We start from the raw sequence: 18,667 nt of genomic DNA on the forward strand, positions 1-18,667 counted from the left end.
TTTAAAAACCGTGCTGGATCCCAGAATCTAAAGATCTGAATTTTATGTCCAACTTTGCCACTGGCCAGATCTGCAAACCTGAGCAAGCCACTTAACTTTACTGAGGGTGTGTTTCTCCTTCCATAAAATGGAGCTACTATATAAGTACCTCATAAAGTAGTAATGGAAGATAAACTGATAATAATGCCTGTGAAAGATCTCTGTTAAATCTAAAATATACAAATGTGAGGTATTATTAGTATCAGAAGTAAGAACAGGTAACGGGAAAAGTAGTCGGAGCTGTAATAACACTAATGATGATGATAGCTAACATTTACTGGGCCCTTACAATATGCCAGGCATATTCTAAGGCTAAGCACTTTACCTGTATTATCTCATTTAATCCTCATAGCCCTGTGAGGCAGATGGTATTATCTCCCAGTTAGAGACAAACTGAAAGGTAGACAAGTTGAATAACTCTGCCAAAGTCACAGAGCTAATTAGTCAGGTTACAAAGCAAACCAAGGATACCTGTTCTAGAGCCCTTCACGTTGTGCTCTAATGCTTCTACTCAAGAGAAGAGAACACATTTTATTTCTCAAGATATAATTCCATTTCTTTACATTTTGGGTTTTGTAAAATAGGGTATACTACACACATGAGTGGTCAGATAGCACAAATATACAGAATACCAGGGGTTTCTTACTGATAGATCATTATACTTTATGACATATTGCAGTGTTTTTTCCAGTATGTCATTATTTCCTCCTAACAAGTTTATAGTTTCTTTTCTAAAAAATATTTTAGGGGTGCCTGGGTGGCTCAGCTGGTTAAGCATCTGACTCTTGATTTTGGCTCAGGTCATGATCTCCCGAATTGTGAGATCAAGTCCCACATCAGGCTCTGCACTGGCAGCGCAGGGCCTGCTTGGGATTCTCTCTCCCTCCTGCTCTCTCTGCCCCTCCCCCATGCACTTTCATGTGCTCTCTCTCTCGAAAATGAATTGACTTGAAAAAATAAAAATAAAAAATAAAAAAGCTTTTAAAAATCCTTGATAGTTTGGAATTTATCTAATCAAGTTTTTTCTATTTTTTTCCTCAAATGGGTCGTCAGTTACATAGCACCACCAACCAGAAATTCTGTCTATACTACCAATTTGGGTTTATATACTCTTTTCTATTCCATTATCTGCTGTCTGCTCTTATAGCAAGAGTCACATTGTTTGGATTACTAGAGCTCTTTAACACATTTTAAATCTGTTAGACCTATTCACACTCCTAACTCTTCATTTCAGCTTTTCCTGACAAATTTCACAAACTATTTTTCCAGAAGAACTTTTGACTACTTTGTCAAGTTCCAAAAGAGTATTTGGCTGGGGATATATTGACTTTGTGGATTAATTCTAGAAAAAGTTTTATCTTTGTAATACTGAATCTTCCAATCTAAGAATGAAGTTTGTCTTCTGATTTTTTTTTTTCTTTCATGCCTATCAGAGTACAGTTTTCAAGTTTTTTAAAAATACAGCTGGTAGAGGGGTACCTGAGTGGCTCAGTCAGTTGGATGTCTGACTTCAGTTCAGGTCATGACCTCACAGTTAATGGGCTCAAGCCCTGCATGGAGTTCTGTGCTGACAGCTCAGAGCCTGGAGCCTAATTCAGATTCTCTACCTCCATCTCTGTCCCTCCCCCGCTCACACTCTGTCTCTCAAAAATAAATAGACGTTAAAAAAAATACAGCTGGCAGATTTCTTACTTTTTTCCAAGGTATTTTATCTTTTCTCATGCTACAGTGAATGAGATCTTTTCTTCCACTACATTTTTTTAAAAGTGATCTCTATACCCAACGTGGGGCTTGAACTCAAAACCCTGAGATGGAGAGTCAGATGCTCTACTGAATGAGCCAGCCAGGCACTCCTTTTCACTACATTTTCTAAAAGCTATTGCTTGTAAGGGCATTTAAGTAATATTTGTTAAATACATTAAATAGAAAAACTAATGGTTTTTTTTTTTTTAACTTTTTTTTAACGTTTATTCACCCTTGAGGCAGAGAGAGACAGAGCATGAAAGGGAGAGGGTCAGAGAGAGAGGGAGACACAGAATCCGAAACAGGCTCCAGGCTCTGAGCGGTCAGCACAGAGCCCGACGCGGGGCACGAACCCACGGACCGCGAGATCATGACCCGAGCTGAAGTCGGACGCTCAACCGACTGAGCCACCCAGGCACCCCTGAAACTAATGGTTTTTAATATGAGTTCTGTAACCAATAACTTGATCAAGCTCTACTCTAGTTTCCATTTCTTTTCTAGTTAATATTCTTGGGTTTTCCAGGTATACACTCATGAGTATTTTGCCTCCTCTCCAATACTGATATATTTTAGTTCATCCTGTGAGTCTATTTGATTAACTTCCAGGAGGTGTTAAATAACAGTGGCAATAGATTTCCTTCTCTTGTCTCTATAATGGGAATACACTAATGTTTCATCATCAAACATGATTAATGACTTTTGATTTCAGGTCAATAATCCTGGAAGAAACTGAGAATGTTATCAAAGAGCTAACTTTCCCAGAAAATGCCAGGATTAATGGTTTCACAGGTGAATTCCAAGAAGAGTTCATTCCAGGAACATAAGTATGACAGTGTTATGTGATTGTTTTAAACTTGATTTCACCTGCTAATGTTTTATTTAGTATTTCAGCATAACAATTATTAATAAAACTGATCTGTAAATTCTATATTTTGTCAGATCTGAGATCAATATAATGTTAGCTTTATGTAACAAATTTGGTAACTTTCTCTTTTCCCCTTGTTATGCTTAAGAACAGTTTCTATGCTTTTGTTTATCTGGAGTTTACTTGATGATTTTTATTTATGTTTATCAATAAAAAATTTTAAATATAGAAAACTAAGATCAGTATAAGAAACACAACTTTTACCTAAGATTTAGGTAATTTAGGTTATTTTCCATACATGTATTTTTTTGTTCGAGTATTTTAAGGTTTACCCCCAAATACTTTGATATGTATCTATAAAAAATTTTTCCTACATAATCATAATACCATTATTATATCTAATAACATCAACAATAATTTTTAAATATCATCTATGTCTTGAGCATATTCAATTTTCCTAATTATTCCCAAAATATCTATAGCATTTGATTATGTCTAAGTCATTTACATCTAAATGAATGTCCCTTCCACACCTCCAGCCTTTTGTTCTTCATGACAGAAACCAGGCCAGATTTCCTATAAAAACTCCTACATTCTAGATTTATCCTGAAATGTCCTACATTTCCCACTTATCTTCCTTGTGGTCTTCTTTATGTTTTTCATGTCTTCCCTGTATTTCTTATAAGCCTGAAGTTAGACCTCAAGGTTTCATTAAGTTCAGCTTAAACATTTATTTATTTAATTTTTTTAATGTTGATTTATTTTTGAGCATGAGTGGGAAAGGGACAGAGAGACAGGGAGACACAGAATCTGAAGCAGGCTCCATGCTCTGAGATGTCAGCACACAGACTGAGGTGGGGCTCAAATTCATGAACCGCAAGATAATGACCTGAACTGAAGTTGGATGTTTAACCAACTGAGCCACCCAGGTATTCCAGGTTAAACACTTTTATCAAGCATATTTCAGGGGTGCCTGGGTGCCCCAGTCGGTTAAGCAACTGACGTCAGCTCAGGTCATGATCTTGCAGTTCGTGATTTTGAGCCCCATGTCAGGCTCTATACTGACAGCTCAGAGCCTGGAGCCTGCTTTGGATTCTGTGTCTCCCTCTCTCTGCCTCTCCCCCACTTGTGCTCTCTCTCTCTCTCTCTCTCTCTCAAAAATAAATAAAATGTTAAAAAAAATTTAAAAAAAAGAATATTTCATAAGTGGGGCTCTAGGTACTTCAATTTTTTAACAGCATGAGATGTAATTCACCAACCATACAATGCACTCAAAATACACTATTTAATGGTTTTTAGTATATTTATAAATATTTGTAACTATCACATCACTATGAGATGTTTCATGACCTCAAAAAAACAAAAACAAAAAAACCCTTTAGTGATTTCTTCCTCCCTCATCACATGCCTCATCTCCCTAGACCTAAACAACCACTAATCTATTTTCTGTCCCTATCAATGTACCTATTCCAGACATTCATTTAAATGTAATCGGCTGCTCTGGAAAACAGTGTGGAGGTTCCTCAAAAAATTAAAAATAGATCTACCCTATGACCCAGCAATAGTACTGCTAGGAATTTACCCAAGGGATACAGGAGTGCTGATGCATAGGGGCATTTGTACCCTAATGTTTATAGCAGCACTTTCAACAATAGCCAAATTATGGAAAGAGCCTAAACGTCCATCAACTGATGAATGGATAAAGAAATTGTGGTTTATATATATACACAATGGAATACTATGTGGCAATGAGAAAGAATGAAATATGGCCCTTTGTAGCAACATGGATGGAACTGGAGAGTGTTATGCTAAGTGAAATAAGTCATGCAGAGAAAGACAGATACCATACATTTTCAATCTTACGTGGATCCTGAGAAACTTAACAGAAGACCATGGGGGAGGGGGGAAAAAAAGAGGTTAGAGAGGGAGGGAGCCAAAGCATAAGAGACTCTTAAAGACTGAGAATAAACTGAGGGTTGATGGGGGGTGGGAGGGAGGGGAGGGTGGGTGGTGGGTATTGAGGAGGGCACCTGTTGGGATGAGCACTAGGTGTTGCATGGAAACCAATTTGACAATAAATTTCATATTAAAAATAAAATAAAATAAAAGTAATCATATGTGATCTTTTGTAACTGGCTTCTTTCACTTAGCATAATACTTTTAAGGTTCTTCAAATTGAAGCATGTTTCATACCTCTCTTTTATAGCCAAATAATACATTATATCAATTTACCCATATTTGTTTATCCATTTATCAGCTGATGGGCAGTTGGGTTGTTTCTACCTTTTATTATGAATACTATATTTTATTATGAATACTATAATTTATTATGAATGCTATAATTTATTATGAATACTATATGAATATTACATTATCCTATAATACTATTTAATTACAATAATACTAATATATTATGTAAGTTCTAGATATAAGTTCCTTATCAGATAATATGATTTGCAAACATATTTCTCCCATTCTATAGGCTTTTCATTTTCTTCACAGTGTCTTTTGATGAAGTCTAATTATCTATTCTTTCTTTTATTACTCAGGCTTCTGCTGTCATATCTATCAATCCACTGCCAAATCTGAGGTCATGATGATTTACCCTCTGTTTTCTTCTAAGAGTTTTATAGTTTTAGCTCCCACATTTAGGTCTTTGACCCATTTTGAATTAATTTTTGTGTACAGTGTGAGCTAGGGATCCAGATTCATTCTTTTGCATGGAGATATCCAGTTGTTCTGGTACCATTTGATAAAAAACAGTATTCCCTAGTGAATGGCCTTTGTATTCTAGTTGAAAAACAGTTGACCACAGACATGTGGGTTTACTTCCGAGTTCTCAAATCTATTCTCATGATCTCCATGCTTATCATTATGTCATACTACACTGTCTTGATTACTGTTGCTTTGTAGTAGGTTTTGAAATAGGGAAGTGTGAGTCTTCCAAGTCTGTTCTTTTCCAAGGTTGTTTTGGCTATTCTGGGTCTCTTAGAATTCAATATAAATTTTAGAGTAAGCCTGTCAATTTAAAAAAAGAGAGAGAAAAAAAAATTCCCAGCTGTAATTCTGATAGCAATTGTGCTGAATCTGTACATCAACTTGGGGAGTATGGCCTTTGATGTGATTTATAGTAAGAAATATATTTGGTCTTCACTGTTTCTGGTTCAGAGCTCCTGAAACTCTTGGAATTTCCAAAGGGATGAGAGGAATTTTTAAAAGTCTTACATTGTGCTATTGAAGTGACTTTTAGAAAGCATCTAAGATGGGGGCTGGGTGACCATGATTTAATCAACCATGCCCCTATGTAGTGAAACCCAAAAGGACAGAATATGGAGTACTTCTGGGTTGGTGAACACACAGAGATTTGGGGAAGGTGGTACACTCAGAGAGCTGAAAGATCTTAGCCTGTGGGATCTAATGCTTATTGCCAGGCAGACAGTGTCAGGGTTGAGCTAAATTTATGGGACCTAGGTCAGTGTCAACAGAGAACTGAGTTTGATGACTTGATGGTGGTGGGAAAAAACACCCATTGTACTGCTACATTAACAATTTTAAGTCTTGTAAATACCATCTGATTTCACTCATGCAGAATTTAAGAAACAAAACAAACGAGCAAAGGGGAAAAAAAGAAAGAGAGGCAAACCAAGAAACACACTCTTAACTATACAGAACAAACTGATGGTTACCAGAGGGGAGGTGAGGAAGGGGTGGGGATGGGAGAAATAGGTGATGGAGATTAAGGAGTACACTTGTCATGACGAGCACTGGGTAAAGTATGGAAGTGTTGAACCACTATATTGTACACCTGAAACTAACATTATACTGTATGTTAACTGGAATTAAAATAAAAACTTAAAAAAAAAAAAAACCTGTAAGTCTTCTAATCCAGAAACATAGGATGTTTTTCCATTTATTGAGATCTTTAATTTCTTTCAACAGTGTTCAACAGTTTTCAGAATACAAATTTTATACTGCTTTTGGTATTTCTAAATATTTTATTCTATTTGATACTATAGTAAATGTGGATTTTTTTCTCAATTTCTTCTTCCGATTTTTCAAAACTGATGTATAAAAATATAAGTAATTTCTGTATAATTATCTTGTATCCTACATTCTTGCTGAACTTATTAGTTTTAATAATTTTTTTTTGTGGATTCCTTAAGATTTTCCATACACAAAGTCATGTTAATCTGCAAAGAGAGCTAGTTTTATTTTTTCCTTTCCAATCTGGATGCCTTTTCTTTTTCTTGCATTACTAATTGCCCTAGCTAGAACCTCCAATAGAGTATTAAATAGATGTGGCAAGAGCAGAATCTCTGTCTTGTTCCTGATCTTAAGGGGAAAGTATCTAATAGCTGTGAGGTTTTCCATATATGTCCTCTATCAGGGTTGAGAAAGTTCCTTATAAGTTTAAGTCTTTTTTATGATGAAAGTGTGCCGGCTTTAGTAAAAGGCTTTTGCTACATCTAGTAAGATGATCTTGTGGTTTGGGTTTTTTTTTTTTTTTTAATATGGTGTATTATATTAACTGATTTTTAGATGTTAACCTATGGACTTTATTTTATATGCTATGAAGAGACTCATTATGCCATATTGCCCTGCTATTAGTAATGATGCTAATATTGATGACTAGTTTTAGGAGATGACAGTATGATACCTCCATTATAAAGTTTCACTTTTTTCCTCTATGACTAGCAGGTAATCTATGAGATGACAATTTAGAACTATGTGAATACTGTTCCTTATCAACTGATGTCTTAATGGGTTTAGCATCTATTAATGATCCTTGTCTGAATCAAATATTTCCTTAGGGTTTGCAAAGTGTTAATTATTCTAGGGGCGCTTGGGTGGCTCAGTTGGTTGAGTGTCCAACTTCGGTTCAGGTCATGATCTCACGGCTTGTGAGTTTGAGCCCCATGTCGGGCTCTATGCTGACGGCTCGGAGCCTGGGGCCTGCTTCGGATTCTGTGTCTCCCTCTCTCTGTGCCCTCCCCCACTCATGCTCTGTCTCTCTCTCTCTCTCTCTCTCTCTCTCTCAAAAATAAATAAACATTAAAAAAAAATTTTTAAATGATGGGGCGCCTCTGTGGCTCAGTCGGTTGAGCGTCTGACTTCGGCTCGGGTCATGATCTCGCATCTCAGTCTGTGAGTTTGAGCCCTGCGTCGGGCTGTGTGCTCTCAGCTCGGAGCCTGAAGCCTGTTTCGGATTCTGTGTCTCCCTCTCTCTCTGCCCCTCCCCCACTCATGCTCTGTCTCTCTTTCTCTCTCTCTCAAAAATAAATAAACATTAAAAACAATTTTTTTAAATAAAAAATGTTAATTATTCTAATTCTACTAAATCTTCTCTATTAGGGAGCTAGCATGCATCTAGAAAGAAGAGCTTTACCTCGTATACTGGTAATACTCGTTTACAATGGAATACAATTCCTATCAAAAAAGTAGAATAAATGCTTAGTTCATTCCCTTTACCAATTTTTAGAGTGAAGAAATTATATAATAACCATCACCATAGCAATGAACCAGTGACTTGGCAAAATTATTTTTTTATTTAAGCTCTCTATAAGTTTTATTAGGAATTCATGAATTTTCACGTACTTTGATTTATTCAATTATAGTAGTTACTTATTAGTATTATTATGATACTCCAATTGCCCAACTCAGATCAGTGACAGCTCTTTCAAGTTAGATCCTAGATTCTTTTAATACAAAGCCATCCTCACAAGCTTACCTATTCCCTGATAATGTATTTTCACCTGGTCAGGTATTTTTATAAGCCCTGATTTCTTTTAGTGAGTAATGCTACTTAAAGACATCAAAATCTGGGTGCTAAGGGTCTTCACTGCTATAGGACTACATGGAACACTTTAAAGACTACTAAAACTATTTCTTGCAGTTTTGAAAAGGATTACTCTGTGAAACCATTTGAACACAGCATTTTTTAGGGAAGTACTTTCTTGTGACAGACTATATTCTGAATCTCTTCAATGGTTATTAACTGTTTATGTTTTCTCTTTGTTTGAATTATAAAATTGTATATTTGATAAAACGATCCTCTTCAAATGTATTTGCACAGAGTCATATAAAGAGTCTTTTATAATCCTTTCAATTTCTTCTTTGTCTATGGGTCTATAGTTATTTTCCCATTCTCCTTCCTAATTGTCTGTATCTGGGCTTGCCCACTTTTTCTTGATTAGGATATATAATGGATAATCAATTTGTTGACTATTTTTTTCTTTAAGAAAAGCATTATTAAAGTTATGTGTCAATTCTACCATTCCATTTGCTCTTTTAGGCTTATATATTGTTCATTCTTACTTATCAAATTGACTGCTTAACAAATAGAACCAAGAAATTCACTCTTTCTTTAGACAAAGAACACAGAGTGGAATAAAACTCCTTACATTTAAATACTGGAACATAAAACTCAGGATTCTTAATGGAATTGAGTTTAATCCACACACGTAACATTTATCTCCATCTAATTGTATCAAGCTTAAAATAATTAGCAACTTTTAAAAATAATATCCTTACCTCTTTTGTGGTACCTGCTCTTCCAGGTTCATGACTTATACAAAAAGGGCCTGTTTTCCATGCCTCTGTGTCTCCACAGTCACAAAATCCCCCTCCAGTAGAAGTATGCATCTGACAAGTGAAAAATGAGTTTGTCTTGATTTCAAAACATCTTACAAAGCAAGAAAGGATAAAGATGACTCAATACTCCCCAGTACTTAAACCCTACTTGCCTTTAATGAAATAGAAAATATATCCGAAACCATTTTAGTTAACAAGAAAATAATCTAAATACTTAATCATAACAAAAATGAGCCTTCAAAGTGATAAAATTTTGAAACATGCTTTGAAACATCTAATTTTTAAATAACAATTTTTAAAATTGTGTGCTAATGGAGAACAGATTGTGAAGAATGCAAAAAAAAAAAAAAAACAAAACAAAAAACCACCATACCACACCTAAAATGCTCGAGTAATGAGATTTTTCTGCTTAAACACACTTCTAAAACTCATTATAATAATACTTATATGTTGAAGAAATGTATACAATATTTACAATTATTTGATGTTCCATTGTACCTAAATTTTTTACAACCCTTTTCCTTTGAAGGTTCCTGCAAACAACAAAAAAATGCAGATATGTGAATCCAGATAGAGGATGATGACAATGGCCTAATTCTGAACCTCTCCCCAAATTCCCCCTTCCAAAACATACAATGAACAAGGAAAGCACTAAAACCACATGACTCATGTCTGCAGCATTACTGAGAGATGAAAAATAAATGCCACGATCTTCAAATGATTTGTTCCATTAAAGTTCCTGTTGCCTATTACTTCAAGCTTACAAATGCAGACGAGAAAGGAGCTTAAGAGATTCCATGAAAGAGAAGAGATGGGTACAGAGGACATAGATGAAGCACAGACAAAATCATGCCCAAAATCATGCTGAGGAACAACTATTGAACACAGGTTGAGACTTGAGGGTTCACAGACAAAGAGATCAAAAGTGAGTAGGACCAGCAGTAGCAACCTCAGAGAAGCATTGCTTTTGTAGGAAAATGAAATACAGAAAAAAAGGTGATAAGCCCTTAAAGATTTGTCAGTAAATGAAAAAAGGAAATAAGAAGGAAAAATTCAGGCTCCTACAGAAATGAGAGAAACAACACACGCCAAATGCTCTCATCTCACCTCTACTTTCAACATCATCTATAAGAGAAATTACACAGAAGAGGGCAGAACTGACAGAAAACAGCACTTGTAAACCCTGTCCATGAAATGAAAAAGAAGAAACAGACCATATTCATTCAAAACTATAACTAGGGTGCCTGGGTGGCTCAGTCAGTTAAGTGTCCACCTTCGGCTCAGGTCATGATCTTGTGGTTTGTGGGTTCAAGCCCCATGTTGGGCACTGTGCTGACAGCTGAGAGCCTAGAGCCTGGTTTGGATTCTGTGCCTCCCTCTCTCTCTGCCCCTCCCCCACTCTCTCTCTCTCTTTCTCTCTCTGAAAGGCAAACATTAAAAAAAAATTTTAATATATATACAAAACTATTATCAAAAAAGAAAGGCAAAAAATGCAGTCAGAGCCAAAGCCCAACCACAAAACTGAAGAAAACTGTAATGTAATGCTCTAAACTTAATTACATGCCTCAAACAAACAGTTGCTGGATATGAAAGCCTTTAATCGGATTAAAGCACCTTTAATTAGAAATACAGAAACTAAGATCAGACATGGACACAAAAGGAATATGAGACTTGACTGAACTCGGGGAAAAAAATAGCAGAAAACTAGAAAATCCTACTTGAAGTGAATTCTAAATTACAAGGTATCCAAGACAAAAGACTCAAATGAAAAATAAACAGCATTGAAACAAAGCAGGAAAATAATCAACAAATGATAATGCAATGAAGCGAAGACATACAGGGTCAGAGAGAAAGTGGTTGCAACAGAAGATAGACATAAAAGAGCCAACCTAAGTATAAATGGAGTCACCAAAGAAGAAAATCTAAACAATGGAATAGAGCTGTTATTTAAAACTATAATCTGGGGCGCCTGGGTGGCTCAGTTGGTTAGGCATCCTACTCTTGATTTCAGCTCAGGTCATTATCTCAGTTGTGAGATGGAGCCCCACATTGGGCTCCTCTGTGTTGGGTGTGGAGCCTGCTTAAGATTCTCTCTCTCCCTCAGCCCTTCCCCGGTTCATGCTCTCTCTCTCAAACCACAAAAACAGAAACCCCCATTGTAATCTAAGGAAACTTCCTGAAAATAAAAGACCTAAATCTAAACATTGAAAGCACTCATGAATAACTAAAACTCAACCCAGTATCATCAACTCTGAAGTATATCCTACTAAAATTGTTCGAATTTATTTATTTTTATTTTTTAATGTTTATTTTTGAGAGAGAGAGAGATAGGGCATGAGCGGGGGAGGGGCAGAGAGAGAGAGAGACACAGAATCCAAAGCAGGCTCCAGGCTCTGAGCTGTCAGCACACAGCCCAACAAGGGGCTTGAACCCATGAACTGCAAAATCATTACCTGAGCTGAAGTTGGACAATTAATCAACTGAGTCACCTGGGCCTCTAAAATTGCCAGACTTTAAAGATAAATGTCCTGAGGCCTTCTAGCAAAAAGATGAAATAACATAATAGCAAGAAAACTAGACTGGTAACAGGCTTCTCAATAGCAACATGTAAAACAAGACAACAGCAAGGCTCTGTTTTCAAGCAAAGAAAATGCAAACCAAGGATACTGTCTCCAACCAAGCTATAAAAATAGAATTTTGAACATGTCATCACTTAGGGAATACTGTATATATGCACCCTTCCTGAGGAATCTACTTGAAGAGAGGTCGGGAGCTTTATGTATAAAGAAACAGACATGAATATGTGAATATGTCAGGCTTTGTAAGTCATACAGTCTCTGCTGAATTACTCAAGTTCTACTGCTGTAGTGCAGAAGTAGCCATAGACAACAAATAAATAAGCATTGCTATGTTCCAATAAAACTTTATTTATGGGCACCAGAATTTTATTTTTATATAATTTTTATGTACCATGAAATAGGACTTTTAATTTCACATAATTTTCATGTATCACAAAATATTATTTTTCTTATCTTTTTCCCAGCCATCTAGAGATATAAAAACATACTTAGCTTGTAGGCCATACAAAACTGGTAGCAAATCAGATTTAACCCACAAACTTTAGTTCAGCAAACCCTAGAGGATGGGCTTCATCTGACCAAGAGGTGACTAGGAAGACTTTAGAAAAAGGATAGAAGGTGAATATTTTACAAATTTAATTGCAGAGTTAAGAACAAGTCAAAAGTAAAGGCTCGAACTCATGAATAGTGAGATAACCTGCACTGAAACCAAGAGTCAGATGCTCAAATGACTGAGCCACCCAGGCGCCCCCCCCCATTTATTTTTATAATTAATTGTTAGACATCAGGTCTATGGATCCTCAGTGTTAGTCCTTTGGATCCTAACATTTCAAGAAACATTTATTGAAAGATTTATGTCCCAGGTACTACGAAAGACACAAAGGTACAAAGTACATGAGACCTGGGCCTTGTCCTGGAGAGCTTATGGTCAGATGGGGATGAAGGGTACATAAATGTATCATTCCAATTTAGCAAATGAAGATAGAGACATACACAGGAAGGGGACACGGAAAAAGAAGACAGGTAGTGGGCTTTGTTTTCTTCTCCACATTTATTCTAATTGACTCTGGAATGTGTTCAATAAAATGATACCGGTTATAAGCTGGCCTGGTTTGTTATCAGCTTCCAAGATACAAAAAGACCCTAGTTAGATGAACTCAGCCACTATTTTGGTTTTATTCGATCAAAGTTACATTATTGTGATCTTTGCTTCTTAGAATTTAATCTACTTATCAAACCAACGACCCTGTCCTTTCAGCAAGGATGGTGGCAAAATAAACAAAGACCTTGTTCCTATTATCCAGGAATATGGCAAAGTTAAGTAGCCACCATTCCAAAATAAACAAAGAGAAACATTAAATTTAAAAAAATACAGTTCAATAAAACTGGGAAAACATTTTTTTAAGCTGGGTTCAGTTTGAAAATTTTCTGTTTAAAGGATTAAAGGTTTTTGCAGGTTCTGAAGGTTTCTGTACCACTACTTGTAACACATTCAGTAAAATTCTTTCCTGAAGCAATTAGGCAAAATATACTAAGAACCTTTTTTGTTTTTTACAACAGTTGTACGTTTAAAGAAACATTAAGCAATAAATACTGAGTTCCCATATATTCCTTCTCCCCTGACCACACAGTTTCCCCTACTATTGACAGCTTGCCTTAGAGTGGTACATTTGTTGCAACTGAGAAGTCAAAGTTGACACATTATTTTTTGATACATTATTATTAACTAGAGTCATAATTCACATTAGGGTTCTCTGTGTTGTACACTTTTTTGGTTCTAACAAATTAATAATGACATGTATATACCACTACGGTATCACACAGAATAAACATCCCCTCTGTGCTCCACCTATTCATTCCTCCATCCCTTCCACCATCATCTCCCAGGCCCTGGGAATAGCTAATCTTTTTACAGCCTCCACAGTGTCGCCTTTCCCAGAATGTGATACAGCTGGAATCACACAGTATATAGCTTTGCACAGTGGCTTCTTTCACTTTGTAATATGCATTTAAGGTCTTGCCCTCTCTTTTAGTAGCTCATTTCTTTTTATCACTGAAGGATATTCCATTGTATTGGTATACCAAAGTTGGTTTATCCATTCATCTATTATGGACATCTTGGATGCTTCCAAATTTTGGCAAATATGAATAAAGCTGCTATAATCGTTCTTGTGCACTTTTTTGTATGGACATAAGTTTTCAGTTTATTTGGGTAAATATCAAGGAACACAACTCCTGGATTGTATGGTTACAGTATGTTTATTTATTTATTTTTATTACTTTTTAATGTTTATTTATTTTTGGGAGAGACCAAGTGAGGGAGGGGCAGAGAGAGGGAGACAGAGAATCCGAGGCAGGCCCTGTGAGGTCAGCACAGAGCCTAATGTGGGACGTGAACTCATAAACCGTGAGATGGTGACCTGAGCTGAAATCGAGAGTTGGATGCTTAACTGACTGAGCCACCCAAGTGTTCCTTTTTTTTTTTTTTTTTAGTTTATCTATTTTGAGAGAGAGAAAGCACACCTGTGAGATCAAGGCAGGAGCAGAGACAGAGAGAGAGAGAGAGAGAGAGAGACAGAGAGACAGAGAGAGAATCCCAAGCAGGTTCTGTGCTACCAGCACACAGCCCAATGGCAGCCCTACACGAGGCTTGATCCCATGAACCAGGATACAATGACCCAGCTGAAATCAAGAGCTGGATGCTCAACCAACTGAGTCACCCAGGCACCCCAGTATTCTTCTATAAGAAACTGCTAAACTGTCTTCCAAAGTACTATTCTGCATTTTCCCTAGCAATGAATAAGAGCTTCTGTTGCTCCCATACTCATCAGCATTTGATGCTGGATTTGGGCCATTCTAATATGTGTGGAGTGGTACTTCATTTTTGTTTTAATTTAATAACATATGATGGTGAGCATTTTTCATGTACTCATTGGCCATTTATATATTTTCTTGGTAAAGTTTGTTTCAGATCTTTTGCCCATTTTTTAAATGTGTTGTTCACCTTCTTATTATTTAATTTTAAGAGTACTTTGTATGTTTTGGATACCACTCCTTTATCACATAAGTGTATTGCAAAGACTTTCATCTAGTCTGTGGCTTGTTTTTTTTTTTTTTAATTTTCTGAAATGTCTTTATTTTTTAATCCAATAATTCCACTTCTGAGAATTTATCCTAAGAAAATAATCCGACATAGAGAAAAGTGATTCACACATAAAGATGTTTATAGCAACAATGCAATGCTTATCTTAAAAAAAGAAACTGAATCCTAATTACATTCCCCCAATAATAGATAAATAGTTCAAATAAATTATGGTTAAATATTATATACACAATATGTTTTAAAAGAAACACCAAAAATCGAATGCATAATTTTATATATTTTGCTTTTTCCATATAAAAGTATACCATGAGAGGGGCTCTTGGGTGTCTCGGTTGAGCATCCAACTATTGATTTCGGCACACATCATGATCTCATGGTTCGTGAGTTCAAGCCCTGCATCAGGCTTCATGCGCACCGACAGTGTGGAGCCTGCTTGGGGTTCTCTCTCTCTCCCTTTCCCTCTTTCTGTCCCTCTCCTACTCACACACATGCTCTCTCTCTCAAAATAAATAAACTTATACTACACTGTAGTCTATTGTCTAAGTTTTTAAGTGTCATTATGTCTAAAATATGATATACATACCTTAATTTAAAAATACTTTATTGTTAAAAATGCTAACCATCATCTAAACTTTCAGTGAATTGTAATCTTTTTGCAGGTGGAGGGTCTTACCCTGACGTTGATGGCTGCTGACTGATCAGGGTGGTGTTTGCTGAAGAAGGAGTGGCTGTGTCAAGTTCTTAAAATAAGACAACAATGAATTATGCCACACTGATAGACTCTTTCTTTCATGAACAATTCCTCTGTTCCACGCAATGCTGTTTGATGTTTTATCTACACTAGAACTTCTTTCAAAATTGAAGTCAATCCTCTCAAACCCTGCTACTAAGTTATCAACTAAGTTTATGGGATATTTTGTCATCATTTCAACAATCTTTACCAGGAATAGATTCCATCTTAAGAAACCACTTTCTCTGCTCATTTACCAAAAATCAACTCCTCATCCATTAATTACAATTTGATCATGAGACTGCAGCAATTCAGTCACATCTTCAGCCTCCACTTCACAGACTAGTTCTCTTGTTATTTCCACATCTGCAGTTAACTTCCTCCACCACAGTCCTGAAATGCTCAAAGTCATCCATGATGGTTGGAATCAACTTTTTCCAAATTCCTGTTCATGTTTCTTGCTCTTCACATGAAATCATGAATGTTCTTAATGGCATCTAAAGTGATGAATCCTTTCCATAAACTTTTCAATGTACTTTTCCCAGATCCATCAAAGGAATTACCATCTATAGCAACAATAGGTTTAGGACTACAGTATTTCTTAAATAGTAAGACTTGCAAGTTGAAATGACTCCTTGATCTATGGGCTGCAGAATGGATGTTGTGTTAGCAGGCATGAAACAACATTCATCTCATTGTACATCTCCATCAGAGCTCTTCGTTACCCAGGTGCATTGTCAATGAGCAGTCATATTTTGAAAAGAATCTTTTTCTGAGCAGTAGGTCTCAGCAGTTGGCTTAACATATTCAGTAAACCATGTTGTAAACAGATATAATGTCATCCAGGCTTTGTTGTTCCATTTATAGAGCATAGGCAAACTAGATTTAGTGTAATTCTTAAGGGCTCTAGGATTTTCAGAAGTGTAGGGGTGCCTGGCTGGCTCTATCAGAAGAGCATGTGACTCTTGATCTTGGGGTCATGAGTTTGAGCCCCATGTTGCATGTAGAAATTACTTAAAATGAATAAACAAAATTAAAAAAAATGTAAATGAGCACTGGGTTCAACTTTAAGACATCAGTTGCATTAGCCCCTAACAAGAAAGGCAGTATGTCCTTTGAAGCCTTGAAGCCAGGCATTGACTTCTTTCTAACTATGAAAGTTCTAGATGGCATCTTCTTCCAATACAAGGCTATTTTGTCTACACTGCAAATCTGTTGTTGAGTGTAGCCACCTTCATTAATGATCTTAGCTAGATCTTCTGGATAATGTGCTGTAGCTTCTACATTGGCACTTGCTGCTTCACCTTGCACTTTATATTATCCTTTACAGAACTGAAGAGAGTTAGGGCCTTGCTCTGGATTGGATTAGGCTTTGGCTTAAGGGAATGCTGTGGCTGATTTGATCTTCTATCCAGAACACTCAGATTTTCTCCATAACAGCAATAAGGCTGTTTGACTTTCTTGGGGCACCTGGATGCCTCAGTGGGTTAAGCGCCTGACTTTGGCTCAGGTCATAATCTTGAGATCTGAGTTTGAGCCCCACATCCAGCTCGGTGCTGACAGCTCAGAGCCTGGAGCCTACTTCAGATTCTGTGTTTCCCTTTCTCTCTCCCTTACCCTCTTCTCCGCTCACCCTGTCTCTCTCTCACAAAATAAATAAACATTAAAAAAAAGGGGGGGCGCTAGGTGGCTCAGTCGGTTAAGTGTCCAACTTCAGCTCAGGTCATGATCTCACAGTCCATGAGTTCGAGCCCCGGGTTGGGCTGTGCGCTGACAGCTCAGAGCCTGGAGCATGCTTCAGATTCTGTGTCTCCCTCTCTCTCTGACCCTCTACTGCTCAGGCTCTGTCTCTGTCTCAAAAATAAATAAAAAGATATAAAAAAATAAAAAAATAAAACCTCTTCCTTTGCCTTCATAACTTAGCAAACTAGCACACTTAGCAAATCGGCTTTCAGCCCAACTCAGCTTTAAACATACCTTCCCAGGGGCGCCTGGGTGGCTCAGTTGGTTAAGTGGCCGACTTCGGCTCAGGTCATATCTCGCGGTCCGTGAGTTCGAGCCCCGCGTCGGGCTCTGTGCTGACAGCTCAGAGCCTGGAGCCTGTTTCAGATTCTGTGTCTCCCTCTCTCTGACCCTCCCCCATTCATGCTCTGTCTCTGTCTCAAAAACAAACGTTAAAAAAAAAAAAAAAAAACATACCTTCCCAACTAAGCTTAATCATTTCTAGCTTTTGATTTAACATGAGAAACATGTGATTATTCCTTTCACTTGAACACTTAGAGGTCACTGCAGGGTTATTAATTGGCATGATTTCAATACATTTGAATCTCAGGGAATAGGTAGGCCTGAGTATAGTGAGGGAGATGGAGAAATGGCCAGTGAATGGCGCAGTCAGAACACACACACCTGTATCAGTTAAGTTTGCCATTTTACATGGGTGCAGTTCATGACAGCGCGAAACAATTACAACACCAAATATCACTGATCACCATAACAAGTATAATAATAGTAATAAAGTCTGAAATACTGCAAGAATTACCAAAATGTGACACAGAGACACGGAGCGAGGAAATGCTGTTGGAAAAATGGTACCAATAGACTTACTTGACTCAGGGTTGCCACAAACCTTCAATTGTAAAAAACACAGTCTGCAAAGCATAATTAGGTGAAATGCAATAAAATGAGGTATGCCTATATGTTGTTTTTTGTAACTCACTTTCCTCATTTTAGATAAAGGAAACATTTATCTACACTAAAAATAATCTTAGGGTGCCTGGGTGGCTCAGTTGGTTGAGCGTCCGACTTCAGCTCAGGTCATGATCTCACGGTTCGTGGGTTCGAGCCCTGCATTGGGCTCTGGCTGACAGCTCGGAGCCTGAAGCCTGCTTTGGATTCTGTGTCTCCCTCTTTCTGCCCCTCCCCCACTCACACTCTGTCTCTTTCTCAAAAATCAATACATATTTAAAAAAAAAAAGAACATCTTGGAGGAGATTTAGACAATTGGTGCCAATTTGGAA

At 37.0% G+C, this 18,667-nt stretch overlaps 1 protein-coding gene and 1 long non-coding RNA gene across 3 annotated transcripts in view; one reads left to right on the plus strand and one right to left on the minus strand.

Moving 5' to 3' along the window:
* UBR1 (ubiquitin protein ligase E3 component n-recognin 1) overlaps window positions 1-18,667 on the minus strand; it is a 136,107-nt gene that overhangs the window by 90,171 nt on the left and 27,269 nt on the right. For both annotated transcript variants that reach the window (XR_015252608.1, XM_025918549.2), the window contains exon 4: window positions 9,179-9,289. Coding sequence is in view for 1 of the 2 variants with exons in the window: in XM_025918549.2 (XP_025774334.1) it covers window positions 9,179-9,289 (111 nt within the window). In the remaining variant the exon portion in view is untranslated. The remainder of the gene's footprint in view (window positions 1-9,178; window positions 9,290-18,667) is intronic.
* LOC147580190 (uncharacterized) overlaps window positions 1-18,667 on the plus strand; it is a 94,537-nt gene that overhangs the window by 48,019 nt on the left and 27,851 nt on the right. The gene's annotated exons all lie outside the window — the stretch shown is intronic.

Source organism: Puma concolor, chromosome B3 (assembly GCF_028749965.1).
Source record: "Puma concolor isolate L17-30 chromosome B3, mPumCon1.1.hap2, whole genome shotgun sequence".
In the NCBI taxonomy this organism is placed as follows: domain Eukaryota; kingdom Metazoa; phylum Chordata; class Mammalia; order Carnivora; family Felidae; genus Puma; species Puma concolor.